Source organism: Sprattus sprattus (genome assembly GCF_963457725.1).
Source record: "Sprattus sprattus genome assembly, chromosome: 18".
Lineage (NCBI taxonomy): Eukaryota > Metazoa > Chordata > Actinopteri > Clupeiformes > Clupeidae > Sprattus > Sprattus sprattus.
Genome location: NC_137916.1, coordinates 13,793,723 through 13,821,567, shown reverse-complemented (window position 1 = coordinate 13,821,567; position 27,845 = coordinate 13,793,723). Strand labels below are relative to the sequence as shown.

The 27,845-nt window shown below is 39.3% G+C and overlaps 1 protein-coding gene across 2 annotated transcripts; it reads left to right on the top strand.

Moving 5' to 3' along the window:
• Window positions 1–1,493: 1,493 nt before the first annotated feature.
• dnajc7 (DnaJ (Hsp40) homolog, subfamily C, member 7) lies at window positions 1,494–26,412 on the top strand. Of its 2 annotated transcripts, none has more exons than XM_080855907.1 (14): window positions 1,494–1,652; window positions 8,527–8,615; window positions 11,215–11,339; window positions 11,642–11,755; window positions 12,364–12,438; window positions 13,325–13,443; window positions 16,440–16,593; window positions 19,589–19,753; window positions 20,256–20,347; window positions 21,254–21,327; window positions 25,034–25,180; window positions 25,369–25,518; window positions 25,867–25,914; window positions 26,039–26,412. In XM_080855907.1, exons 1-14 carry the CDS (start codon window positions 1,555–1,557, stop codon window positions 26,074–26,076), a joined length of 1,488 nt encoding a protein of 495 aa, XP_080712033.1. In that variant the 5' UTR covers window positions 1,494–1,554; the 3' UTR covers window positions 26,077–26,412. The 2 variants fall into 2 exon arrangements, with proteins under 2 accessions (XP_080712033.1, XP_080712032.1); XM_080855906.1 differs by having other exon boundaries at window positions 25,867–25,929.
• The last annotated feature ends 1,433 nt before the right edge of the window (window positions 26,413–27,845 follow it).

Here is a 27,845-nt window from a genome sequence, read left to right as displayed (position 1 = left end):
TACACTTTCATGCTCCGCTAAAAGTTTTTTTCCTTTTTCCCGCTGCAATAAATACGCTGACGACAATAAAAAAATTCACAATGTAGGTTCAGGTCACATTTTAATCCCGGTCCACTACTAATGTTAAAATTGAATTACTTTCAGCACCCATAGCCGTCGTAGAATTGTATAAGGCCAATAAGTACGCTCAAATCCGTCTGAATCAGTCCGCCTGTCCTTTTTTTTCGGAGAAGGATGCAGAAGTGTATTAAGGCCTTCAGCCTACAACCACCCCCACCACATTGTCGTGTACTTAGTCTACCCCATACTCTGCTAGCATTTACCTGCAATGTACATAATTGCCTCCATCAACATTACTCCACTGTTCCATTACTCCATTAAACCTTGTAGTAACCTTACAAGCACACTGTATACCCACTTAGCTGTTCTACAATACTTGAATGCTCTCTCCCGACCTCATCCTCAATCAATTTTGTATGCATCATGTAAATACCATGTTATGTATAAATGTTTTGTCTACATTAAGCACATATACTAACATACTCATCCTGATCTCCGGCCTGTTCCAAACTGATTTTCATAAGGTTCCCTTATGTGCTTAAGGTGTCTTCCTGGAGTTTTTCCTAGCCCCTGTCGCCATTCTGCTTGCTCTAAGTTGGGTTTGGGCCTTGGGCTTGGGAAAGAACCTTGATACAATGTTATTGTTTTGGCGCCTTATAAATAAAATCCCCCCCTAGATAGCCTCTTTCCTGACAACCCCCCCCCTCCACACACACACTTGTCCTCTAACGGAAAACACACATGCGTACACATAGCTTGTGTTATGTAAGTCATTGTTTGTAGGTCAGAAATAAATAACGCATTAGGACATTTATATTAAAAACGTTTTGTTTTAATCAGCAAGCATAAATATTATATTTATAACAAAATTGAAGAGCTTGTAAGAAATACATTAGAATGACAGATGACCTGTTGATGAGGTCAGTCTTTTAACACACTGAGATACTCTTTGAATGTACCAGGGCTGTCTTGATCGAATATTATTCAGTAGGTCATTACACCATTGAGGATACAACTAATAAAATCTTGATTGCCATCTCTGGCTGTGGAGAAAAAAAAGTTGACATGCTTCAAAGGAACGAGGCGATCGATTTCCTCCTAGATCATAAGGTGCATTGCACAGAATAAAGGGAGACCATCAACTCATTTTGAATATTGGCTGATATGGTAACAGCAGTGTGTGGGTCAATGGTGTTGGTGAATCGGTGCCCTGCGGCTTGTTAGATGAGTCAAGCCTTCGTAGGGTGAAGTGATAGCAGCCACGTGAGTGCAAAAGCCGGCAATGACGTTTGCATTTTCTTACGGAAATAAATCTATAGTTTCAAATTGTAACTGGGATAAACTTCACTTCTGTTGCCCAAAACAGTGGCCGCGCATGCGTCGAAAGGTACTGGCCTGAAACTGCCGGTCTGAAACGGCGTCACTGGCTCTGCAGACGGATATCATTGTCCGCGTCGGCGAACGTTTGACTTTACCAGGGCCCGCAGAGAGCGCATGCCCTCCCCTTCCTTTCACAGCAAAATGTCGTCAGTAGACTTCGATGAACCCATGGATCCAGAAATGGAATTACTCGATGATGAGGACATGGAAAGGTAATACTACATTGGAAGCTGTTCCTGGCGAAAAGATTAAACGTTATTGATCGATAGTTGAGCACACTTAATGTTATTGTTTCAACATTCGTTTCAGCTAGCTCGCGAAATAGCAAGGTCTCGATGGCCTTATGTTAGCTGGAGCCTCCCCCTGGATGGTTTGCTGTCTAAAAGTAGCCCAGTAAGCTAGCTGGCGAAGCGGTAACTTAGAAATGGTTTTAAATATCGGGAGCAACTCTCGTTCGATCCGCTGATGTAGAGATATCGTTTCGATGCTGTTTTGCCTTGTTGTTAACTATTAGTTAGCCAGCCACGTTAGCCAACATACCTGAAACACTGCGTATTGAAGACACGTTTTGGCCTATTTAGCTTGGTTGTTGGTTAGCTAGCTAGCTACCTTACCAAGTTTGGGAAATCAAGTGATCTTACTCTATTTTTGCGTAAATAAAATTGGAACATGGCTACCAAGCTTGCTGCCTTAACTGTCTCGTGATTTAGGCCAAGAGCTTGTTCAAACTCTCGAGGACGAAAAAGAAACTTGTGTTTTTATTAGGTAACGTTACCTGAAATTGCATACTTCGATAACGTTACATGATACAGCTGACCCCCTGATCATCATTCCAAAGCACCAGTCTAATCAGGTAGTGGTAGTTACTTCCGGTGTTGTGATTTATCCAGTAATAGTGTTATCTATTGTATTTTCATTTTCCGACCTCACATGTAGTTGTGCAATTAAGACAAACGTAAACATTAATTTAAGTATCTGCATGTTAAAGTGTCAAACTAGTTATGAGGTTATGAATTGCTTGATAAATTGTGACATGAGTCACTGTGACGGGTTTCAGTGATTCTAGGACCAGTTGGGTCCCATTGACCTGGCATCAGTCACATAATGCTGACATGATAAAGGCCTATACACATCAGCTATTTGTGTTGGCTATGTACAGTGCTCATAAAGTAAAGTGCTGTAGTGTTGCATCTTTTTTACTATTTCGAAAAGCATGATGCAGTATAGTCTTCCTCTACTTTTCTCACCAAGAAGACAATCTCTCAAAAAGCTTTGGCTACAGACTTGGTTCAGACTTACTTTACATTGATACTTTTGTTCAACATGCAACCAAAAATCTGTCAAGTACGACAACATTTTTTAATTGGACGTACCGGTGAGCTTGACATTTGGCAGGGCCGTATCTGTGTGAATGTGTAAAAAGTAAATCTTCCCCCCTCACCCGCATTCTATGACTGGGGAAGTGAAACCAGCATCCCGAGCTGGAAGGGGGCCCCTGAGGACAGCTGATTACATTAGTCCACTGCAACGGTCCAGGACCCCCCCACACAAACATATGGGGTCCCCATACCATAAGATTTCTAGGATGTTCAGAGCATGGCAACACAGTGAAACACAACTACCTGTCATTCGAATGGAAACGAAAGCGTAGGCAATACAAGGGGGGAAAAGAATTAAGAATTTCATAAAGATCTTTAAGGTAAGCCTAGCATTGTTCTCTCCCAACAAGTTTAGAATCTAACAGACCAAATACAAATTTGCTCTTTTCCTGAAGGAATTTTGGCTATAGCCTCTTTATGTAAGAATTGGTATTGGGCTCCCCCTTACGTTGAATAGTGTTATTCCATTTTACACCACTGTTGTAAATACATGTAGTATGTGTAGTTGGATAGAAAATTACACATATTGCACATAATACACATTGGACAGTGGCATTTATTGTAAGCTACCTGAGCTATCCGATGCTCTAGAGGTGTATCAGTGACTCCTGTCTACTCACACAGTGCGGACACATGTGTCCAGTTTCCGAGCGTAGTCCGATTTAAATCGAAGATCCGATTCATGTGACTCCCCAAATCTAGATTTTCTGTGTCCGACTGGACTCTGATGCACACCCCCGGTTAAGAGATCGGATTACGGTGGAAATCAGACAATGCGCGCGTGTGTCTCTCGAATATAGATTTCAACTGGACAACAACAACAACTTTTGCACGTGCTTGAAATCCTGCCCATAGATAGGCTACATGCATCATATATGTCTATGATATGATAATCGCTGCTAGAGCTCAGTTCTTGTGCTCCCTCTCATTCACGTTGAAATACTGAAACTTTGAAACTGAAACGCAACTGTTTTGGACAGAACACGCTAATTCAGTGAACAAATATTTTCATATTACTTTTCCACCACTTGTTAGTCATGTAATCCATTCATGTCGATGTGAATCAATCAATACTAATACAACTTTAATTGTGGTGTGTTTTTGTTTCATTTCACAACTTATTTACTGTATAATCAACGGTAGCAGATGCCCACTTGTAAACATTCCACATTTGATTTGAACTGACGCGGCCAAGATCTGGATTTGTCACTGCCATGTGCCGTGAGATAACGCAGTTAACCCCCCATGGATAGAGAAGTCGGGCTTTGGCCGAAATCGGGGTTATGCCATCTTTTAACCGCACTGACTGTGTCAAGCAATTTGCCTTTATTGTGTGTTCTTGATCAAGTTATCTTATGTCCCTTCGTTTGAAGCATACATTTTAGCTCCGGCATTGGTCTCCCAGTATTGATCATTTCACGTTTGAATTGAAAGTCCAGTTTTGTTAATTATCGGAGGGTGTGTGTAATCAGCAAACGTTTGCGTTGTCGTGTTAACCTATTATTTAACGTCATCATATTATTTTGAACGTCATCATCAGCTAAATTGGATGGAAATGGAGATTATTTATATAGTGAAAGCTGGTTAACACAATGAAACTAATGGCACTAACAAAATCCCTGAATTTGTGGATCTGACATAAAGCCACATTGAAAGAGCAGAGGGGAGGCAAACACTACCTCTGCCTCAATGAAGGGGGCTGAAAATGGAAGATTCTACAGCTAAGCTAGCGTAGCTATGTCAGTTACATGACAGTGTCCAACATCGGCCATTCTGTTAAACACTTATGCGTAGTTTAATCATGGATACAAATTAAGATTAGATTAACATTTAATTGTTTAACAGAATGGCCTGTGTTGGACACTGTATAACTGACAGCCCCCATAATTTAGGCAGAGGTAGTTTTGGCCTCCCCTCTGATGTCAGATGTCAGATCAGCAAATTCAGTGATTTTGTCAGTGCCATTTGTTTCATTGTGTAAACCAGCTTTCACTATATCAATAATCTCCATTTCCATCCAATTTAGCTGATGATGACGTTCAGAGTCAGACAGGTTCAGCTGGTAGTCTGTCTTTGTCACAGGCTACAACTAGCACGTCGTGTGCACCTCTAGCCCATCCTTTCTTCGAGGCAGGGAAGAATTAAATGATCTCGTATTTTCCCTGAGAAAGCAGACATGCTTATTTTTTTGCAAGGAATTGTTGATGATCCATACAATTGGTGGTTGGAGACTTGACTGTATTTGCCACTGCTAGTTTCATTTTTGGCAGCTCAGTTCATATAGCCTACCTTTTTTTTTAAAAAAAGGAAGGAGCATGGTCATTTCTAGGAACAACAGAATACATTATATTTAAGTAATGTAAGTATTATTTTACTCTTAATTTCTACAGAAGAATTTTGGTTTTATATTTAGTTCAAGAGGGAAATGTATAAAAATGTTGGTTATTTAAATGTGTATGTTACTGTAGATGGTGTGTGCAGTATCATAGAAAAATTATATAAAAGAAATCGATAAGCAGGAATCGATAAGGCATCTGAATCGTTAAAATCTTATCAATTCTCATCCCTTAATATTATCAGATAATATTACAAGATTTTACACATAAGTCTACATAGTTTTATTTATTGTGACAACATAACAAAAGAGTAGTTTAGCTGAAATACTACATGCATTTTCAGTCGATATACATTGTTTTCTAAGAGTTTTAATGTGGAGTATGTGTAATCCAATAAAATATTGTTGGTGACATGATAAAGGCACATATTGTGCATAAAGCATGTTGGACAGTGTAATTACACGCTAGCTGAGTTTCAAGGCTGCAAACTTCCAAGGCTTATTTGGGGTGTGGGATTGACAAAGACTGATCAAACTTTTTGGTGTGAGATGAATTTATTTGGATGCTGGCCCAAGACAGGACTGAGGTTGATGACTTTTGGCATTTGGAAAAACTACAAATCTCCGTGAGACAGGACTAACACTGATAAGGTTACAGCATAACTTGCAATCTTTCATAAATTACATTCTGGGATGTACACTTTGCTGTCGGATTGTCATTGTTATCCCATTAGCTGTGAGACTACCGCTAATGTGAGGACAGTTTATAAACAGTTTGCAACCCTGCATTAGTTTGCTGAATTAGAATGTATCATTCATGCTTTGCTAACGGTGTATGAGGTTTGGATTATCCCTCTTGCCTCTCACCAAATATTCAAAGGTAGTCAGAGATTAACTCTTGTAAATGAAACAATGTGTCAAACTGTCATGTAATATAATTATTTTTAGGTCCTTATCACAGCGTCCACCTGGGAGATGAAAACAAAATGCTTATGTAATGATGAAACTATTCTGTTGTGACACTCCCGATATTTTCCCAACAATGCTCTTTGATCACAACGTCAGTTCCAAGCACGACTAAAATAACGATATATTTTTCCAGAGGCAGCACCCTTGCTGACACTCGGTTAAATGGCTTCGTGGCCGAATTACTTGATAATGAAAATTGCATCACTGTTGTTAAATTAAAACCTATATATCAGCTGATGTTTTGCGTTTGTTCATTCGGTAGCAGTAGCCTTACTTTGCAACAATTTGACACTTTTTGAGGTATGGTTTTATAGGCATCTAGTTTTGGCATCATCGTCCAATTCATTTGAATACCTTATGGTCATGTGAAGCACAGATAAACACCTGTTTCTTTCCCACTAGCCATCCAGGATATGCTCTATGTAGTTATGTATACCTGCCTGGAATACCCTGCAAAAATAGAAGAAAAGCTTTTACAGCATGACAATGCCAGCTATCCTGCCAAAAGACACCAGTTAGTGTGTTGGCAAGCTTCTATCAGTGACAACTGGGCTGTTGGTGGTGTTTGCAAGGTTGTTGCATGCCTGTTAAGTGGTTAGCTTGTTAGTTTTGGATCAGGACTCCCTATTGCTGCTTTAACAACATGTAAGATTATAATTCCGTTTGCCATATTTACAGCATAAAAAAAATGTTGCTTGTTATCTTCCACTAATCAGCGTCAACCATAACTAAGCTCCATCCAGCAGTTCCAGGGCAGAAGTAAAATGTTAGCCTACATATTTTTAAGGGTGTCCTTATGCAAGTGGATTTACAAGAGGAAGTGTGATGGTGTGTGGCTATGTTATTTGTAAGGACGTGCCCTTTATCCTGCCATATACATGCATTTTGAAGAAATGCTGCACAGCTTGTAGATTAGACCTGTTAAACAAATTTGATATGCTATACTCAGTTTTGACAAGTTGCCCATTGTTCTCGAAAAAAATAATGTGTTGCATGAGTTTGTCTTGAAGTTCCATGACTGGTTAGCCACACAATTAAATTGTGCAGCCATCTTAACAACATCACAGGATCCAGTAATTCCATAATGGGCCATAATTCCAGAGGGCTTTAGTAACGTGTTGGCTAACTCTGCCAGGTACAGAGTGAATGGGTCTCTCTCCCTCTTTCACATCCCATTTATCTGTCTGGTAAAAACACATGGGATGGATAACAGACTTTCATTCACACTCAGTCTTCCATAAAAATAAAATAACGGGTGTCGTGTTCCTACCTGACTGTAACTGGATGCTATGGATCACGAACCTCCGCAAGAGGTCTTAAACATGCAAGGCCTCATGCCAGTTAACCTAGCTATTTCTAGCTTAGGGAACCAACTTAACAGTTTTTGGTTGACACTGTGTGTAATACAATCACATATGTTAATATGTGTGAAAAGAAACTTGTGTTCATATGAAGCTGCACATGCGCCCTGAGTGTTTTGACAATTCCCTATCATAACTTTAGTTAAATTGCTGAGACTGTGACATCAGCTAGATAGCAAGCTATAATTTCATGCAAATGCCATTTAAACAGCTTTATTTTTTATTTTTTTAAGTTTCCATAGCTAGCTATTTATATAGCATAGCAACAAGAAAACTATAGCAAGAAGGAAACACCATTTGCTGAAGCATATTTTAATTTCTCAAAATCATCTCACTAATAAAAGGCAGTCTTGGGTGCAAAGTAATCACAACCAGTTGTGGATGATGATACATGGCTTTACTTAGATATCAAAGGGAAACATTGGGGCCATTTTTTCGGGCAGCGTTAGAACTGGCAACTGTAAAAAATAATGTTATAAGGATCTGACAACATGAAAAAGATCCCGACAAAGATAGCCATGCGTGCTAAATACACTTGTTTACTCTTGATTAGCTGTGCGTTCTTAGCTAATAAGGAGTCTTAGCCAGGCTCTCGCTAGGGGTGGTAGGGGTGCCAACAATTTTTGAGCCCCTTTTAAACCTCTCTAGTCAGCTCATTTATTCTGGTCTTGCAAGCAATTCTTACTTGAGTTGAGTATATCTGTATTATAATCAAAATCCCATCAAAATCTAAATTAAGATTATAATTATTAGTTCTATTTATTCTTTTTGTTAAAATATTTAATCAAATTGTATTAGATTAGATATTATTGGTCATGAGTAGATTACCTAACTGATGTTCTACAAAGACAAATGCCCTCATAAACATGACAACGCTGCTTCAAGAATGGCCTTTTGATACAAAAGTTACACAAAATAAAAAACGCTCCTGAGGTATGTTGAGGCCAGTGATGAGGACATTTAGAAAGTCAGTGAATCAGGTGGGCTTGCTAACATGATATACTAATAACTTTCTAATTGCTCTGTGTCTTTTAACTTCTAGGGATGCAGAGGATTTTAAAGAGCAAGGTAATGCCTTCTATATAAAGAAGGACTACTCAGAAGCTTTCAACTACTACACAAAAGCCATTGGTAAGTGTATGTTTTACAAACTTCAATTTTGTTGTATCCTTCCTCCTTCTCCTCATCAATGAAAATATATGGTAAGTACTGGAAGTGGATGGTAAAGAAATGAAATGTTTTTATTTTCAAATAAGGAGGTAACTTTAGAACTGTATGGATGAATAACATTTAAAAAATGAAGCATCGCTGGATTCCTTGGTCACAATGAAGTCAAAGCACACATTAATGTCAATTCCCGTCATTTCGAAATTTGATTGATTTGGAATTTTATATAAAACATTAGGCCTATTCCTCCTACAGATTTTGTGTAGGGTTTGTGATGTATGGCGCATGTGATCTTCAGACCAAGCTCAACAAAATGATTTGTTGGATTTTAGATTTCTCAAAAGTAATTTTCCATCACAACTAATTTTATCTGCTAAACAAAAATTGTCATAAAGGCAAGTTAAGAAAAAGATAAGAAAAGTCATATCTACACACATCTATCACAAATGTAAAAAATCTCTAAATGACCATAATTGTCACACTACATTCTGTAATTTTTAACACAAATATCAGAACAAACCCACACAAGATCCTACTAAAGTTAACTTAAGGCGAGACACGGCAGGCAAAAACATCGCTTTTTTCAGCAGTGGTCAATTTTGAGATTTTGAGCTAGTTCACACCCTGAACATGTAATCTTTCATACTATCATAAAGAAAATATCCTAAATATACAGCCGCTGAAAAAAATAAGAGACCACTTCAAAATGATCAGTTTCTCTGGTTTTACTATTTAGTGGCATGTGTTAAAGTAAATTGAAAATTTGTGTTCTTTTATTCTATAAACTACTGTCAGTGTGAGTCATGATTTTTGCAGTAACACCTCCGCAATATCCTCCTGATCAAGGCAAAAGGGACTGCAATATGCAGTGGAAAGATATATCCAAATATAAAGATTAACAACGAAGGGGAACACAACAATAAGCTCCTGGCAACTAGCTGGCGTTTGCTATGGCAGCTACAATAGCTCATCGTGCAATTTTACAGGTGGTAACATTAGCATTTTGATGGTAACATTAACAATTTGATTTAAACATCAACACATTGGTTGGACAAACAAGTTATGTAGTTCCGATGGTAATAATACTAGTTGCCATGAACCATAACTGTGTGGGGATGTTCTCTCAACTAGATAGTTAGCCATCATACCTAGCGATAGCTAGCTGGCAGCAAGCAGCTTAATTTACTTTGGAGCAGACATATGTTTTTTTTTTGCGATGTATTGAGTTGGGCGTGGGGTGACCACACTGTTTAATCCACAGCTGGCACCTTTGCGCCTCTGTTTTGGGCTTTGGGGAAGCGGAAAAAAACGACGTCTCCCTCTAATCTCTCAGGGTACTTTATGTCATACCTTCAAGTCCCGTAGGCTCACTGTTTAACCATGCTGCTCAGACCTCAAAGTTGACGGGCTCTCTTCTCTTAGTAGCGGTTGCTAAGGTATGATTGGACAAGGGCCGTTCTAGGGAGGAGTTTCGCAATCGGTCAATTGTCATTTTTCTGCATATAAATGCTCTAAATGACAATATTTCTATTTTTAATTTGGTAGAAATGTTGACAGTCGTTTATACAATAAAACTAAAATGTTCAAATTTTTTCTGCAGCTGTACATTAATGTGTATATTTATTCACATTTTGTCTGTTTGCGACGTTAGAATTCTCCTAGGTTTCCTGAAAAGTTAGCATTCCAACGTAACGTGCAGTATCGGCTGTTTTCTGATGCCTGTCATGTTTGGTATTGTTGAAAAGCTCTGTATCTCCCACACAACGCTATGTAATCCAAATAAGGACATTTCCTTTCCATCAGTAACCAATGATGTTAGTAAAAACTGGGCTTTAAACCTATGACGCAATTTCATTGGTTTGCGGTGGTTTCTGATAACGTGATTTGTTTTCTAATCTAAACATGAGTAATCAACTGAGAAAGTTTCATGGTGATACCTATTATTTAAAATGTTTACCCTATTCACCTGTAGTGTCTCGCCTTAAGGTGTAATTTTATTGGCTTTTGAGCTCAAATATCAACAACCTTTCACCAGAATTGCGGCCTGTACCTTTTCATGTCAGTGTAGCCATAACCTCTTTAAATGAATGCAAATGAACCCATGGGCAGGGCCACAAAAAAGCTAATCAGGTTATCATCCCCTCCCATAGTAACAAGACCATAACAGTTTGACCAGTATTATTTTTGTGTCTCATGTTCTTAGTTGTAGTTAGCATTTGTGTCATTCTAAATAGGTCTTTCTGTTCAAACATTTTGAGATAATTGATACCCCAGTCTCTTGTTTAAGTAAATTCTCTAATATAAGGTGATCACGTAATTTACTTTCTCTTATATAGCTCAACACACTGGAAATGAACAACCTGACATTTTGACCAAGTATTACAATAAAAATGACGCTTGTGACACCATTTTTATAAATTTTCATGTATTTGTGGAATATATTATACATGACATATAAGTTTGATGCATACCAAGAAGAACGCCCTCTACAGTAATGATTTGTGAAGCACTGATTTAGCTGGAATTTAGGAATTGTTTATCTCTATTTTCTTTTTTATAACAGACATGTGCCCGAAGACTGCAAGTTACTATGGTAATCGGGCTGCCACTCTGATGATGTTGAGTCGCTATAGAGAGGCACTGGAGGACTCCCAGATGGCTGTGAGGCTTGATGACGCCTTTGTTAAGGTCAGGTGGTGCCGCTACTAAGTTTTAACATTTTGATGATGGTACCAATCTTGCTGCCCTAGCCTAGCAGAACTGCTGTGGTTGACTGAAGTTAAATAGGTGTAACAGTTCTTAAGTTTGATTGAAATCAGTCAGCAGATGTCATCATCTAATTTTGATGAAAATAATCAAAGTTTTTTCATATTCACATGTTGGCCCACGTCCAAACTATAAGGGCTCCTGCATTCCTTCACAGATGCATATATAGGGTACCATAGCAACCATGACTGCATAATGTAATATTTTTTGTCTATGTCCCACAGGGTCACGTTCGGGAGGGTAAGTGCCACTTGTCTCTCGGTAATGCCATGGCAGCCAGCCGTTGTTTTCAGAGGGTTCTTGAACTAGAACCTGACAATGTCTCGGCTCAGCAGGAGGTAAGTTATCCTTTCAAAGAGAAGTTGCTAAAAAATGACTTTATTTCTCAGTGAAATGTTCCTATGAAACGGTATTAATATCATTAAAAATAAATATTTGGAGACATCTATCTTATCGTTTTGGCAACTGCCACTGTTTGGCAACTGCAACTGTTATTTGTCCGCAATTTGTTTTTCAAGAATGACTAGCACACCACAATTTTCCCTTACATATGACGGCATATGACATCTTTCATGGCAAGACTGACATTGTTGTTCTAATGAAATGAAAGTTTTTAGTAAAGTATTCCCCTGCTTTGTGTGTGCTGCTTGGCCTACGATTATTGCCACTTGCAGCTATATTTGGTTTGTATTTATGTTGTCTGGCTCCGGTTTTGCTGGTTAAGTGTAATCCTCTATGTGACTATGTGTCTTGGGTTGAACATCATAGGACCAAGGAAGATTGCCATGCAGTGGGAGAAAAAAACAAAAATATATATTTCAAATGCAAGATCTATGTGATGTCCCAGATCTAGGCATGTTTTAAACAAAATGATGTAGTTACCTGCAGTCAATCACACACTTGATGCTTTACAAATAGAAATGTGTATTTTCCATTTATTTTGTAGATTAAAAATGCAGAATCCATTTTGGAGTATGAGAGGATGGCAGAGATTGGCTTTGACAAACGAGACTTCAGAATGGTAATGTAATGGGCTGATTCATTATCTTCAAGGGTTTTGGGGTAATACTCAACTGTATAGCTTTAGCTTGTTTTGCATTATCTTGCCATTGTTTTCTTGTTAATGAGATCAATACAATGTGTGACTGTGTGTTTCGTTCATCACATCCTACTCCTAGTCCTAATATGATCCTACTCATCATTTGAACTCTGTTTTCCCTTTAAATTTTTTATTAAATGGCTGTTTTATAAAATTGGAAAAACTCACATTACCCAGCAGTTGACTTGTGTATAAATGGCAATTATGTTGTGGCATGTACTGCATTGTAAATCAAACTACTTTTATACAAAATATATTTTTTTACATTAAAACAAGACTGTGGACATGTAGTGTGTGCCAGTATCCCTGAGGTAATTTTGTATTCACTAATATCTATGGTGATCATGGTGGAATTATTTGTTAACATAAGGGTATTAGCCTAATGTCATAAGACCCTAAGGAATGTGAAATGTTACACGTGTATATTGCTGGGGTTATCTGTAATGTAACCTTTCCTTCATCAGTTCTGCATATTATAAGGAACTGGGTTTGAATGAGTTGTTTAAATGTATTATGCTGGCATTGCCATGTGTCTCCCCCCATGCCTACTGACAAAATAAGTAAAAAGTTATGTGGCTGAAAGGAGTTTTATTTATGAAGTTAACGTTTCAATGTGGTGCTCAAAGTAGTATTAGACCATACAAATATATTCGTTCAGGTTCAGACAGGTTTGTTTTCAGAATTTCTTAGGTATGGAACATCTGATGCCAGTTCTGACAGAAGCATAAATGTACCTTTGGTCTCTTATATTCATGTAGTCCCTCGACTCGCAGCTCTCTCACAGGGTTTCTGTAATTTGCATTTGCAGGTACTTTATTGTATGGACCGAGCACTGGAATCTGCACCGGCCTGTCACAGGTTTAAGGTTCTGAAGGCAGAGTGTTTGGCTATGCTAGGCCGCTACCCAGAAGCCCAGTCTGTTGCCAGGTAACCATAATTGTACATGGAAGGAATTGAGGATGCACAGTATGGCTTATAATGTAAAAAAAAAAAAAAAATAATGTTGATTTAAAAAAAATGTATTACATATTTCATATGTAATTTGTGTAAAACAAAAAAGGTTTTCAAGGCTAAAGAGACAAGGCGATTCAAATGCTCAAGTGAGGAAAAGGACTTGAAAGTATCCAAGTGTTTTAATATCCAACTGAGCCCCATTGGATACATATGAAAGTGGAAGTTGCATGAAGAAAAGTAGAAAAAGCCTCCGAGGAAGATATTAACTGGTGATGAAGGCCACCATTGTCCACACATCACTCCAAAATTTTGTACAAAGTTCGGTGGCTGGAATTGGGGTGCATGTCTAGGAGTCCACAATATTATGAGGTATCCGTAAAACGGGACTCTTGCGTGGGGTAAAACATTAAACCATGTTTACACGGAGCCTGGTTTGCACACTTTGGGACCCTGATTAAAAAGTATGCGGATTCAGTGACCGGTTCCGTCCTGTTTGTGTAGACGAAAGGTCGATCCAGTCATTTCTCTCCAGATTCAGGCAATCTAGTGTCAGTGTAAAACATGTGGCAAGGTTTCCATGGTCATATGAGACCATAAAACAATCAAATACAACAATCAAACTTCAGTAATTTAGGAGACCTTGGACTAAGCACTAAATTCTGATTTCACTAAATGTGACAAAGTGCTAGCAGGTCAGGTAAAGAAGTGCACTTGTAAGTTGGGGTTAGGGTGTTAGAGATGTTAGGATAGAGGGGACTCCGCAGAGATGAGTCTTAAAGAGATTATTTAAAGATGGAGAGAGATGCTCCTGTTCGGATTTCAGTAATACACTGGAGAAAATGTTAAATTCTTTGTTAAGGTTGGAGATTTCCCACATTGGCCAATCCTCTCTCTGTCACATGCTAGAACTCATACTCAGCAATCTCACCTAACCAATATAACACCTGCCCAACCATAGATCCTGCATAGCAGGATACAACAGCAACGCACAACTGGCTAGTGACAGCTGTAACACGTGCCACATGTTCTGCCCGGGATTTGTATAGGCCCTCCTTCACAGTACAACATGCACTGTCTGTAGCCAACAAGTGCTGAACACAACAACATGACCGCCATAAAACCTGCAAATCATAGAACCTGAGCAGCAGGATACAACAAAAACAAAGCAGGCACATTCCTTCATCGGTATTTTATTGAATTAGGCCCACAACACGTACAGAAGGTTCAACAGGTGTTTTGCATCTCAGACCCATCAGACCCCTCCGTACTCATGAATATTTCACATATTTAGTGTGAATAAAACCAAAATCCACAGAAGTGTGGTTGATTTAGCTAAAAAGCATCTAACTACTATTTCCACTGTTCTTGTCTATGCTTACCAACCTTGTTGCCTCGCTTCCGCTACCAGTTCTGCATAGCTTCTTTTTTAGCTTTGTCCTTCCAAATGCTTCCAGGGAATCGTTAACTCAATAAAGTTTACTCAATGCACTCACACTCATAATACAACACCATGTCTGGTGGTCTTATAGCAGTCACGACAATACATTGTGGAACTTGGAAGTTTTCTACCAACATCAGCCAGCAATCTCCAATCCCTTGCTTTGCCCTGTTTGCCAGTACTGTTTGTACATGGCTGGTGTCCATTTTTCTGCCCCTCTCACACAAAGGAGGGAACCCCAAATGAGAATGGTATGGACTAAGATTGTCTGGCATTACCATCCCTATACACAAGGCAATGTTCCAATTGAAGGAATGTTGTTCAGGTAGACGTGTGCAGTAGTCAGTCTGTAGGCAAGCTTTAGGAACTTTGATTTGATTTAGTTTCTTGCAACCTTGGTTAGGGTGAGGCCTGAAATTTGTATCTTGATATTCTGATTAATAGCTGGTTAACCAAGAGTTCAGTCTTACAAGTTACAAGTGTTTTATTTGTCAGATGCACAAAATGACACAGGGTCAGACTGGACACTGAAATTCTTACAACAAGGCGCCGCCCAAAAAACCTACCATAACATCACATAACATAAACATAACACACCACATAATAAACATATAATAACCTAAGTAACCCTACTAAATATACAAGATAAATATACAATACGCAGTGCTATTCATATAACAACCTATACATATAATGCAACATTGGCACTCTGAGATTCTTCTGAATGAAAAGTGCGTTAAAAATAAAATGAATTATTATTATTATATAATACTAAATATACATATAACAGCCTATACCTGTAATACTTACATATATACATGTAACATATAATACACATATAATAAAGTATGCTAACCTTTTGACCTTTACTAACCTACATACAACCCAGTGAGGGAGTTACAGGTAGTGCAGTTTCCTGATGGTATTACTGCTGCTGTGACAATGACGGTGCATGTAAAGTGGCGGTGGTGTATCAATGTCCATTTAGCAGCCTGATGGCCCTGGGGTAGAAACTGTTCTCCAGTCTGCGTGTACGAGACCGGATGCTACGGTGCCGGGTAAAAGGTAAAAAGGGTAGGTGTCTCACAGAGGTTTAGGTAAAGGTGGCATTCCTTCATCCATCTGTATGGATATATCTGAGAGACGAGCACTGATCCGCACAGAGACCGTGGGGTTATCTGTCAGGAATGACAAGTATATTTGGGAATTGTCTGTGTAGCGTAATATGAGAAGCCACATGTGCAGCTAATTGGGGTGGGCTGCAAAGAGCAGCACTGAGCCTTGGTGGAGAGGCTATGACATCTAGTTAGAGGTTCAGTTTAGAGGTTCCCATTAAATGCAGAGACTGAGTGACTTGAGTCTCTTGCAACTTAGTTTGAAGTATTCAAAAGAATTTTGTCATAAACCTCTTAACCAATCACATGTTGTTTTCCATGTCACCTCTTAAAGAGATAGTGGGCTTTTAACATTTTCTCCATATCCCAGGTGATTGTTGTTGACATGTAGCTATGTGTGTCCTTGTCTTCCCTAGTGATATTTTACGGATGGACTCCACCAATGGTGATGCTCTGTATGTGCGTGGCTTGTGTCTCTACTATGAGGATTGTATTGATAAAGCGGTCCAGTTCTTCATCCAGGCACTTCGCATGGCACCAGACCATGAAAAAGCCAGACTGGCCTGCAGGGTAAGTGATTCATTAAGTGTGTTTTGATTAAATACACAGGAATGCACATCTGTCAGTTGTAGCACAGTTAGGACACTTACAACTAAAACTAGCTGAGGATCGACTGGATAAGTGATTTCTGTCACTCTAGATGTGTGTGTGATTCAACCCCAAAGATCAGAATTTGTTGAGCAACCTTCACAATGGATGACCTCCAGGTAGTGTTTTCGCTTTCTGTGGCTTTTTGCTGTTGGGTTTTTAGCTTACTCTTCATGTGCAAAAAGCTTCTGGCTTTTTTTTTTTTTTTATCTGTTCAAAATGTATCGTGAGGTGATTCTTTTCTAATGTTAATATTGGTGAGATTGGTGAGCCGGTGGTAAGATTGTTGAACATGTAAGTAAAACAAGATATGCCTGTTTTATGCAACCAAATGCATTTATGACATTATGAAATTAACAACACTAAATGATGACTGACTGTTTTAGACAACATTTGTGATGGCACAATGATCCTTGATGCACAATTCAAATGTTTTGCCTGTATCTGAGTTTAAAGACCCTGTAGTTACACCAACCAAATTAACACATTTGTATCCAGTAGTTTAATTGCCAAAAACAAAACAAAACAAAAACAACCACGTGTGTTTCCAAGGTTAGATGGCATTGTGGTAACCGTGGTTATGTAGCCTGACGATGTCATACTCATAATTCGAGTCAGAATATGAGTCTGATACTGCACATAAGCTGTGATTATGGGGCGTGTTTCAACGAACCAGGGGGAAAAAATGCCTCTTTGGTTCTAGGTATATCCAATTGAGCAATCAGAGCAACGTAGAATGTGACCAGGGCCAGCTGATGAATTAAACTTTTACCGAATCCCGTAGAAAGGACAGCAAAAAAATATTTTTGATCAACAAATGCATTGATCACGTTTCTCTGTTCCTCTTTCGAAATAAATCCGCTGTCGTTGTCTTCTAAAACAGATTTGATGGCAGAATCTAGCCTACACATCTTCGCTCGCCAGCGGCAGCCATCTTTGTTGAAAAAGAATTTAAACCAAGCGGTCTTTGGTGACATGGTTGATTACGTTACTGTTTATCATCTGTCGATCATCGTATAAAGCCCGCCCTGACAATTTGATTGGTTAGGTCAGTTTTCTGAGATCTGATCATTTCTCCCCAACGGAGCGATGCCATACCGAACTTCCAGACCTCAAATGTTGTGGGCGCGGCTAAGTTCGCTCTGGTATCCAGGCTAATTGTTATGTGCAGCTTGATATAAAATCTGGATAAAAAGGAAGAGTCCTGATCGTAGCGGTGTGGTGAGGCTTACCTCAAATGCTGCAAACTTAACTAGTCAAAAACAACTAAACATAAACAGAATTCCCATACACCATGCTGGGCAGCCTGCCCCTTTTCGTCCCATTCCCTCTACCTCTTTATCATTAGTAATGATAAAGTGGCCGAATACCTGCTGGTAATTGTTTATCTTAATTTATCTCTTTATCAGTTTAGCAAATGTTCACTAACCACATTTTTTCTCTCTCTTTTAGCGTGACCTTTGCCTGCAAATGCAGTTGGCTGTGAAATCCTTGTTCATCACCATAACCATTAAGTACATATTCGCATTTTAGGCAAGCAAGCTCTGCCCACTAACTTTGTCTCTTTTCTTCCCCTCCTAGTTAAGACACTCACTTGCTGTAGGATGCTGCTGTGGTCTCTTCTTGCAGAAACCCTGTGCCTACTCCTATCCATTCCCACCACACTGTCATGCATTAATTCTTCCCATACATATACATGTTCTCTGCTAGCCTTTTTACCCATAATTTAAATAATTGCCACCATCGACGTTTTCTGTTTCATTGCTCTACTTACTCTTAATAGTAACCTTATGAGCACACTGTGTATCCATTGAACTGTTCTACAATACTCAAATGCTCCCTTTCCATCTTATCCACTATTAACCCTTTGTATACGTCTTGTATATAGCATCTTTGTGTTTGTATATACTGTGCACATTTTCCACATATATGCTAGCATGCTTATCCTGATATGTGTGTGAATTCACCTGCCATGTTTCTAACCCTAGTCACAACTCCACACCCCCCAGTTCTATCTTTCTACCTGGTGGCTCCAAGCAGATGCCCCCGCCCTCCCTTAATGAGCTGATGTTCTGCTCAAGGTTTCTTCCTGTTCACAGGGAGTTTTTCCCTGCCCCTGTTGCTTATGTGCTTGCTCCTGGGATGTTCAGAATCTGGGCTCTTTAAAGCGCCTTAAGAGAATTTAATGGTTTTGGTGATATATACATAAAATAAAATAGATCTGAAGAGTGGTGTTGGAATCCTTGAAAATAAGCAATAAGTTATTCATACACAGACAGCAATTGCTAAAGATTAGGGGGCGACAGTGGTTCAGGAGGTAGAGTAGTCGTTTATTAATCAGAAGGTTGCTAGTTCGAACCAGACTCCTCTTGACCAAGTGTCGAAGTGTCCTTTGAGAGCTCTCTGAGTAGAAAAGTGCTATATAAATGCAGTCTATTTACCATTTACCGTTAGATCTGAAAATATCTGATTCCATGCACTTCTGTCCTGTTAAGGCTACCGTAATGCCTGTCTGACCTGGGCCATTCAAAAGCAAACAATTGTAATTTCATCTCACGCAGTGTAAACATAGCCTTAATGATCAAGACACAAAGATGCTGAGACACCCTCAGGACATGGAGATGACTCCACATATCAAGTTGGGTGTCCCAAGGGAAATGCACTCCGAAGCCTGGCGTTGGATAGAGTTTGCTTATGGAACAGCTGTTTTCACACTTTTCCCCAAGTTTGTGCTCGGACGAGCATGTGACTCGCAAGCTCTGTGCAAGAATGTCAGCAATACTAACAAGGATGGAAAGGAAGGATTATCCTAAAACTGTCTGTCTTTCAGTTACATAGTGTGCTTTTTGTTATTGTTGTTTTGTCTAGTAAAGGTGGAAGAACACTTTTTAAAAATGTTCTTTCTGTTAAATCGCAGAATGCTAAAGCCCTGAAGGCCAAGAAGGAAGAGGGAAACAAGGCTTTCAAAGAAGGAAGTTACGCTGAAGCTTTTGACCTGTATTCTGAGGCACTCACCATTGACCCAAACAACATCAAAACTAATGCCAAGCTCTACTGCAACCGTGCCACTGTTGGATCAAAGGCAAGGCAGATCTCACACTCACTCGTTTATACTATGACCCATAAGGCAAGGCAGATCTCGCACTCACTCGTTCATACTATGACCCATGAGGCAAGGCAGATCTCAAACTCACTCGTTCATACTATGACCCATAAGGCAAGGCATATCTCGCACGCACTCGTTCATACTATGACCCATATTATCATTTGGATTATCCTGTCCAGACGGATAAACAGGCTGACATAATGGCAGACAGACAAAAAGACAGACATAATGACACATGAAGACAGACCAATAAAAAGACATAATGACAGACAATTAAATAGAAAGACAGACGTAATGAAAGACGAATGTATCAAAGCATGGAGCACTTCACTTGTATGTTAAAAAAACAGTATGCAAGATAAACTCCTGCTACCAGTCACCACAAGAGCGGCACCCCTATGCCTAGTCATATGTTCACAACAAACAAGCCTTTTCTTGGGTAAATACTGAGTTGATCACTTGTGCGGTCTCTTCACAGCTAAGTAAACTGGAACAAGCCATAGAAGATTGCACCAAGGCCATCAAGCTGGATGAAAGCTACATCAAGGCCTACTTGAGGAGAGCTCAATGGTAGGCTTTAAGATCATTTTTTACTGTATGTTTTATGCAGTGTTGAAAAATATTTCAAATATTTTAACTTCAAGGAGGAATTTCGAAATATTTGTTTGTCAAAAAACTAAAGAGGAGATACCCCAGTATGTCAAAGGTCAACTAAGGATAATAACTAGATTCCTGTAGGCCATCTTTATATAATGAATTTGATGTCATGAGAAAAAACCTTTATGAATATCAAAAACACTTTTTGTGGTTTGTGGAAACAGTATACAGACTTACTAAGCAAGCTAAGTAGATAGCTTGCCAGCTAGTAGACCATTTCACTTCACTGTCTTCACTTGCCCTGTCACTTTTTTGTTTGGATCACAACTGTCGATCTGTTACATTATGCCCACAAATGAATACATAACTCACCAGGAACAGCAGCAGCCCCTAACAAGGCCCCCCAAGCTTTTCTTTTTAGCTAATTTTTCTTTAAATCCTCTGGATCAGGGTTAGATGACCAGCAAACCTTCTAAGAATGTTGCATCTATCTGCTTGTGCCACTCAACACTTTGCATTGTTCTCTCTCATGGTTGGTGCCGATCCAGAGGCAAGAGTAATGGCCGATATACATGCAAGCCAAGTGAGCGAGGCAAAGTTCTGTGCTCTGATCACTTCTCACAATATAATTTGTGTTTTATGAAATCATGAAGACTGGTATTGAGAAATGAATCGATAAGTATCTGTACCCCGTGACCAGTATTGTTATCGATAAAATCCAATACCCACCAGTATCCAATTGTTTTTCTAGGGTGTACTTACGTACACCTGCCAGTGAATCAGGAAATAGCATTATAAACCATAGTATAAGTAAATGTATGTGTAAATAACTAATAACTACCTTTATGAATGAAAACATCTATGTGTTTTTGTGTTCAGTTATATGGACTCTGAGCTGTATGAGGAGGCAGTAAGGGACTATGAGAAGGTTTATCAAACAGAGAAGACAAAAGGTAGGTTTGTTCCCCTGTTCTCATGCACTTACTCAAAGGAAGTTGAGACTTCAATGTCGTTGTCTCCTACATTCCATTGAAGTGAACTGAACAAGGTATTTTCTCTTGTGGTACTGCTTTATTTGATTGACATGGCTGTTTATCAATTTGCTGGTTATTTTATTCACTTCAATCTCTTAAAAGTAACTCTCGTCGTATTTGCGGAGTTGTGCTTTTTTTTTTTTTTTTAAACTGGCAAGACGGAGCAGCTCTCTTCTTGAACCGTTTATCCATAGTGTGCTAGTTTATGGGTCCCAAATTGAAAGGCAGATTTTGGATGATCTGTTATAAGTGTATGTGTAGATGTTGTGCTTATATTGTAAGAATGTAATATGAATACTTCAATATATGCAATATTGCTAGCTCTTTATGTTAGCTAACTTTGACACATTTACAAAGATTCCACCGACATACATGGTAATGAAGAAATTAGTTCAACACATCTTATAGAAGTCCTTCCAGTCTTTTAATAGGAGAAAAGCAGAAAGTGAATGGGGAGAACAACACATCCTATTAACCTAATCAAAGAGTGAGTGTACAGGTTAATACCACAGCTTGATTTAGGATAATGTTACTGATCCTAGATGCTTCATGGTGGTCTCACAACACATATGTCTTGATACTTATTTAACTCGATTAAGGGAAAAAGTTAAATATTTAGTTTGTCAATGCGTCATACCCATCACAGACAACGGGTGACATTATCACAACAGAGGTTAACTAGTTTAAGGCAATATAGCCTACAAGGACATCGGCGGTGAGCTATCTGTACTAGTAGGGACACTGGCTTCTATTCAATTTCTCGCATTGTTGATGTGACTGTAAGCCTGCTAGAGTTGTTTCGTACTTTTGGGAATGTCACAATGTGTTTATTACTGAACTGCCACCATTAATGAATCACTAGCATTCGGACTGATTAATAACACCGGGGTGTATGTGTTTTTAAAACATGTGTACTGAGTAGGCCCGTTTTTAGATCAAAGGGAGAGGACATTTTGACATTTACCAATCTGAATTAAAATTCAGCAGGTATGAAGTAGTTGAAATTGTTCCAATTCAATTAATGGGCCAAAACTCCTTTTAACTGTTGCAAGGTACTGATCTGCGGTTTGTGGACTTGAGGTGTTGTCAATGTTGTAGTCAGTTTTGTTCAAGATTACTGGAGGGAGGGTTCACATACTTTTTCACATTCCGGTCATTTGTTGAATGTTTGATGATTTTGTTAATAAAGGAATAAGTATACTGTGGGATCTATTTTATGTTTAAATGAACATGGATTAACTCATCTGTATGAAAGTCTCACTTAGGGAAGGCAGACTAGTTGGGAAATAGTAACTTAGCCATAGAAATGATTCACTGATGTTAGAGGCAGCAATAAAGTTACGACACAGGCACATTCCAAGAAACTCCCTGTTAGGAGGAGGTCTCACAGGATTCGGGGGAGCCTGTCACGACACACATAGGAGGTCTAAGGGGAGTGATGGTAGAGGGAATAGTTAATTCTGATTGGTTTTGGCAAACAGCCAGATAGAACACACCCCACAATTTACAGGCCTTAAGATTGCATGTAGAGCGTTCACACAATGAGATGATCCATGGGCATCCCCTTATTGTAGCTTATTGATTACAATAAAACTTCAGATTTCTGCTAGCCTGGCCATTACCAGCCTGTGACTCCATTTCATTCCGTCTTTCAGTCTGGGCCAACCCAATGCATTTTGGTTTCCGAGATGGGCGGGTGCTTATCTTGAGGTTTAAAATCATTGGTTAAGGAAACTCCAATCAGCAACGTTTAGTAAGCATTCGGTAGATTAAACTCTTCCCAAAGCCAGTTGGGAGAAGAGCTACGACGTCCTTTCCAATCATAAAACTTACAAGAAAATACTCTTGTTCTCCTTTTAATTTTCTGATGTTCTCGAGAGTTGAGACAACTTTTCCGATAGCTTTTCGTGTCTTTTCCTCCAAGGCGAGTTTTGCGTCACAGCTCTGAACTGTTCGCTGATTGGTCCTACAAAATGTTGAGTCCTGGAGACGATTGTCAACGGGGTTAGGCCAGACTGAGTATGAGCTTGAAATCAATTCAGGCGGAAATACGTAGGCTGGTGTCACCAGGCTAGATTTCTGCATCCAGTCTCCGGTCTTCTAATCGTAAGAAAAGGTGTGGGACTCAGTCTCGCCACAACAATACACACATTTATCTGTGATTGAATTAGCTTCTCTATCAGTTTTGATGATTTACATAAAGAGCTCATCTCATTTTAGGGCATATTTATGCAGATTTTTTTTAAATATATAAGGCGTTCAAAAACTTTCTAGCACCACTGTATGTAAGAGTGGTAAATTGTTACTTCTCTTCCACTGTGAGGCACATGGCTGTTTTTGCTTTGAGGGGTAGACTCATTCAAAGCTAGATCTCATCTGGTTAAAGCCATGTATTTTGGGGCTTATTACCTTTAATCAGATAGGATAGTGAAGTATTCGAATGGAAATGAGCTGGAGAGAAGAGGTTGGGAGTGGGATTGGGAAATGACCACGGGTCGGATTCAAACCCTGGTCCCCATGGACGTTGAAGCCCGTTTATGGTCGGGGCTGCTGCTTGCGCCACAGCTCCCCGGTTTTAGCCATGTTTCAGTCAAAGTATTTCAATTTGATTATCTGTTTTCCATTCATGCAGCTTTTGATGCTAAAGATCTTGTTTCAATGACATCCCACTTTTACGATGTTTAAAGGGTCTTGTTCTTCCTATGTTTGGGTGATTTAGAACAGTTTGCTTAAATGTTCTTGGTAAGGATTAGTATTATTATATTGTTGTTATAATACGGGTAAGGATACCATCTCTATGTGGACAAGTATTATATGGGTAAGGATACCATCTCTAGTATGGGCAAAATCTCTTTTGGGACAGCAGAGGTTTATTTAGGGCAGTAAATCTGCCTCCTGGTGTTAACTATGGGTTGTCAGAAACCTGGGTCAGTTAAGTGATTTCTTGAGAAGAGAGCAGCACCCTGCCACGATGGCTGAATGCCAACTCTGCAGGCTTCCTCCAGAATGAACGGCAGTTGTCAATGAAGCTTTGTGAAGCTAACGTCTTTTTGTGAACACCATTCTGATAACCAGCGGTTGAGTCATGATAATCTGCTTTAAATTGCATCACCACAACTATTTGGGAAGGGGCTAGAACATACTGCCTGAAAGTCTGATGTTCTAAGTAGTAGTATACACTGACATTAAATTCAGCTTAGGACAACGTCTCTTCCGGCATTGGGAATTTTTGAGCACTTTGATTCAATGTCGTCCATTCTAGCTAGCTCCAGGAAAAGAGATCATATACAAACAACCACTCCACACAGCTCCAGGAATAGAGATCATATAGGTCAGAGAAGGTGGATTTGGTTTGATTCAGTGTGGACGAATTGAGCAGTGACTCACCAAGAACCACTCCACACTATTAATTACTACAGTGACTATCACCACCAACCACTTCACACTGTTAATTACCACAGTGACTATCAGCAACAACCACTCTATACTATTATAGTTGTGTTGTCTGTATTATGTCACTGAACCGCAAATAGCTTGTAACCTCTTCAAAGGTAGTTTGACAATTATGCTTAACCAGAGAATTAATTTTTTCACTTTTTCTGCCTGTCTGTTTTTTTCCCCTCAGATCATAAGCATCTGTTAAAAAATGCCCAGTTGGAGCTGAAAAAGAGTAAAAGGAAAGATTACTACAAGGTGTTGGGTGTTGACAAAAACGCCACTGAGGATGAGATCAAGAAAGCTTACCGAAAGCGTGCACTAATGCACCATCCAGGTACCTGAACAACATTTCCTCTCAATGTAGTTAAGCCTTACTTATGTGTGTGACTGTATTTGACTGTATATACTTACATGTTATGTTACTGGTGGGCAGTACACAAGTGTCAACCAGTAGGAAGTTGCAGTAGAGCAAAACTGTTATGGCCCTGTGTTCACCCTTTAACATGTATACTTCTCTTTTAGACCGTCACAGTAGTGCAAGTGCGGAGGTTCAGAAGGAAGAGGAAAAGAAGTTTAAGGAGGTCGGGGAAGCCTTCACTGTGCTCTCTGACCCAAAGAAGAAATCCCGCTACGACAGTGGTCATGATCTAGAGGATGATGGCGGCATGGGAGGTCAGTTACTGGCTATGCACACACACAAATCATGCCGAAGTAAACATGCCTATCCCAAAGGGATATAGAGCCCAGTGAAAGTTGTTCATCAAGGCGACTGCATAAGTGTAGTAGATTATGGCTTCACAAGTATGGCTTCACAAGTATGGCTTCATGATTATGGCTTCACAATTATGGCTTCATGATTATGGCTTTACGCTGGATGCGCTGCGACTCAGTAAGCTCCACTAGCCAAAGAAGGTCAGACAATGCGAGAAAAGTGTGTTTGGAAGAGTGTGTTGAACAGATCCATAGCCCCCAGTGATTTTCCAGTGTCAACTCATGATTTTTCTCTCCTCTTCTCCTCAGATGTGGATGCGAACAACATATTCAAGGCATTCTTCGGCGGCCCTGGAGGTTTTAGTTTTGAAGGTTTCTTAATTTCTGTGTGGGCATGCGACAGAAATAACAAATTCATACAAATATCTATTTTTTGTAACTATTATGTCAATTTACCATCTCTTTATGTTTGTTTTTGAAGCTTCTGGACCTGGGAATTTCTTTTTCCAGTTTGGCTAAGGAGGAACGAAGTCATACGCTATTATCCTCATCCTGATATTGAGTTATATGGACTGCCTCACAGCCACAGCCCTAAATCCTCTGCCAATCCAGTCATCTCAGAACATCAACCAGGAGTCTTTAATTTCATACAAACCATGCATATGCGTCTGTGTGAAGTCTCTACTCTGAGGCAATCACAGAAAATCACGGATTTCTGTAACCCATACTCATTCCATATCAGTGCTGTGAGAACTAGATAGTGTGGCATATGTTATCTATTTATGAAGTTTGTTTTTTGTTTTATTTTTGGTAACGATATGCATCCCTAATGAATGTTCATGAAAAATACTGTCATTGAGTTGTTGGCCTTTTTTTGTTGGTAATTTTTATTGTGTGAGTGTAAGTCTCATTTCTTGCATCTTCTCACACCTTTTTAAAACTTATGGTTTCAGCTTTTTTGGCACAGCTTTATGGTATAAAAAGGAGGATTTGTGATATGAAGAAAAGAAGCACAGCACTAGAAGAGGATTTGAGTGTTATGCATTATGAGCCCTTGTTATTTGTCTCTGTGTGCTTTCCTGACCACCTCTGAGTGGGTGTTCTGTAAGCATGCCCTGAAACCTGTCATGTAAAAGGCGTGCCACACAGCTTAGTTAAGAGATTAAATAAAATAGGTAAAACAGGTGGTTGAAAACAATTCTAATTGTGACATAGTAATTGCACCTATTCAAATTGAATTGGGTTAAAATACCCCTGTGGTTTCCTTGTAGTGTACACCTGAAGTGCTGAGTCTACTGCATGGACTAGGTGAATGCAGACCATACTTCAAACAACAATCAGCCACTTAATAGGTAGAATGTCCTATTCAGTCATGTAAGCACCTGTCAAAATCTTGCTATTTGCTTCATATAAAAACTGGTAGTTGTGGTCTACAACAAAAGGAGTTTGTGGTTAGGGCCAATGCCCCACATGGGAGCCACATCGCTGGTGAGTCTTTTACTACACGTAGCGAGCCAATTCATCAGGGTAATGAACATAATAGAACAAACGGTGAGGGTCGTGTCACTAAGTTCTTCAGTGCTGAAATTCAGTGTCAGTCCAGCATGAGTTGTTGTCTGTGTGTATGGTGAAGAGTTCACCATCCCCACAGACAACAACTCATGCTCATAGTTCACTAATGCAAAAGAGTTTGAATTCCACTGATAGAAATCTACAATAATGGCTTTTCTGTTATCTGTCATGTTCTGTCTAGGTGGCACATTGTTAACTGGACAGTCTTTCCTTTAACAAGTGGATTCGATGCTACTTTTTATGCTACATTGTACATGTATTGCATTGTTGTTTTGTGTAAGTGGATCATTTCTATGCGTCACCCATATTCTGTAAAGTTAATTTTGCCACACTTTTTAATACTTTTGAACCTGTACCGCTAAGAAATGTAAATGATAGTCACAGTTACAAACCCCAGAACAGTTAGTTCTTATAATGATTTTGTTTGGAAAATCTGTAATTATCTTGTGGTGGGAGCACAGTCTTAGGTCATTCTGAAGCTGATACCACCTACAAAAATTCACATCAGTTCGTCATGAAATGACCTATCACAATACACTGAAGGTGGGTATGTAATATGTCAACCCTTTAGTACCTAGTAATTGTTTGTTTTATTCAAAATTTCCAAACAATTGATTTCTGCTGTCACTGTCCTTTATCTTGTTTACCAAGGGGTCTAACTGAAAACTGAGTGGGCGCAAGAACTCGTGTAAAACTTCCTCAGGAGGGATTAAAAC

Coding starts and splice junctions, on each gene's coding strand:
- dnajc7 (XM_080855906.1), top strand. CDS start 1,555: ATGCCCTCCCCTTCCTTTCACAGCAAAATGTCGTCAGTAGACTTCGAT. Junction 1,653..8,526: donor GATGATGAGGACATGGAAAG/GTAATACTACAT, acceptor TTTAACTTCTAG/GGATGCAGAGGATTTTAAAG. Junction 8,616..11,214: donor CTACTACACAAAAGCCATTG/GTAAGTGTATGT, acceptor TTTTTATAACAG/ACATGTGCCCGAAGACTGCA.